This window comes from Haplochromis burtoni, unplaced genomic scaffold (genome assembly GCF_018398535.1).
Source record: "Haplochromis burtoni strain Fernald_Lab_line unplaced genomic scaffold, NCSU_Asbu1 Contig_800, whole genome shotgun sequence".
Lineage (NCBI taxonomy): Eukaryota > Metazoa > Chordata > Actinopteri > Cichliformes > Cichlidae > Haplochromis > Haplochromis burtoni.
Genome location: NW_024583161.1, coordinates 155,693 through 157,202, shown reverse-complemented (window position 1 = coordinate 157,202; position 1,510 = coordinate 155,693). Strand labels below are relative to the sequence as shown.

The following is a 1,510-nucleotide window of genomic DNA, read 5'->3' as shown; positions in this document are numbered from 1 at the left end:
TTTTGAAGTGTCGTATATTGATTCAATTGTCCAAAACACAAACATACAAAGAATGAAAAATGCTCCTTGTTATAAGAATGCAAGATTCATTTTGATTTGGTTGTCCGCTGAATTTTTAACATTCTCAACTGTCATTTGAATGTAGAGACGTCTGAGTTACAGAGATAATGAATGAGAACCACACGTTTTAATCCATTTAATGTATGAATCCAGACATTTATTTGGATATTTCACAGTAAAAACCAAACATATGTTAGAGATGACAAAGGCTTTGCCACATTTAGATGCACTAAAGGTCAGATTTGCTGTTAGTTCTTCATATGTGAGACTCTTTTGCAACAATTAGCAGTTTGCTCGCGTAAGCATACTGCAGGTAATGCTGAGTGATGGAGAAGGCTCGGCAGGTTGCCCGAGTGTACGGCTCTTCAAACAAAAACAAAAAGTCACACCCTAACCTCGAGTGTTTTTATTAACACCTTGAGGTGTAAATGCTGGGTTTGATCCCCCAAACATGTAGACTGCTCACTGCCTGATGTCAGATCACATCTGTAGCTGGTGCTACAAAGTGTGCCAACATGTTTCCCCTCTCTAAGCCTTTCTTCTCTTAAGCATCTCCAGATACATCCCCAGTGACTTCTGAATAGAGTCCTTGGTGATGAACTTGACAAAGTTATTGACATCAGCCTCTCTGTTAGCCGCCAGCTTGTCTATGGTTGGCTTCCTCATCATGGACTTTGTGAGCTGTCTGGCGTGATCTGCAAATGAAACAAATGCACATGTAAGGAAGCTGTGCATTCATATACAATTTCTTCTATGAATACTGACATGGGCTTCAATTCATTGCAAAATATATTCAATTGCAGCACTATTGTGGAGCACCTTTTATTTCTTATGTGGGAAAGTGACATTTCTAACAGGTGCTGAAAGCTTATGCTCTTTCTCTGCCTCCTGCACATCCTGCCAAGTACCAGGATGTACTAAATACTGCTGTACAGATGGAAATACACCCATATCGACACTTCTGAGGTACGAGGTTACGTCTCCCTACATGCGGGTTCGTGCCACCTCACCTTAAAACAAACATACACTGATAGCAGCTCATTTTTTTCTTACCTGCCTTGGAAATGTTACCTGCAATTTTATTACCCAAATGGTAAATGGACTGGTTCTTATGTAGCGCTTTTCTACTCATCTGAGCGCTCAAAGCACTTTACACAACTTGTGCATTCACCCATTCACACAAGCACATCTTTCTAAGTGCTTCATAGCTAACGTTCACACACATTCAGAGCAATTTGGGGTTAGTATCTTGCCCAAGGATATTTGGCACATAGACCAGGGGAAGCCAGGAGTCGAGCCACCAACCTTCCGATCAGTGGATGACCTGCTCCACCCACCTGAGCTACACAAATAAATCTACTTTAAATAAAACATCATTTCCTTGTCTTTGATAGTGTGCAGGAACTCTGGTTTTACTCCCCATGATGCAGTAGACTGCAGAACTACCTTG

The 1,510-nt window shown here is 41.2% G+C and overlaps 1 protein-coding gene across 1 annotated transcript in view; it reads right to left on the bottom strand.

Moving 5' to 3' along the window:
- Positions 1-191: 191 nt before the first annotated feature.
- The window catches only part of eci1 (enoyl-CoA delta isomerase 1), a 6,886-nt gene continuing 5,567 nt past the window's right edge, over positions 192-1,510 (bottom strand). The window contains exon 7 of the mRNA XM_005950581.3: positions 192-755. Coding sequence (XP_005950643.1) covers positions 589-755 — 167 coding nt within the window. The 3' untranslated portion in view covers positions 192-588. The remainder of the gene's footprint in view (positions 756-1,510) is intronic.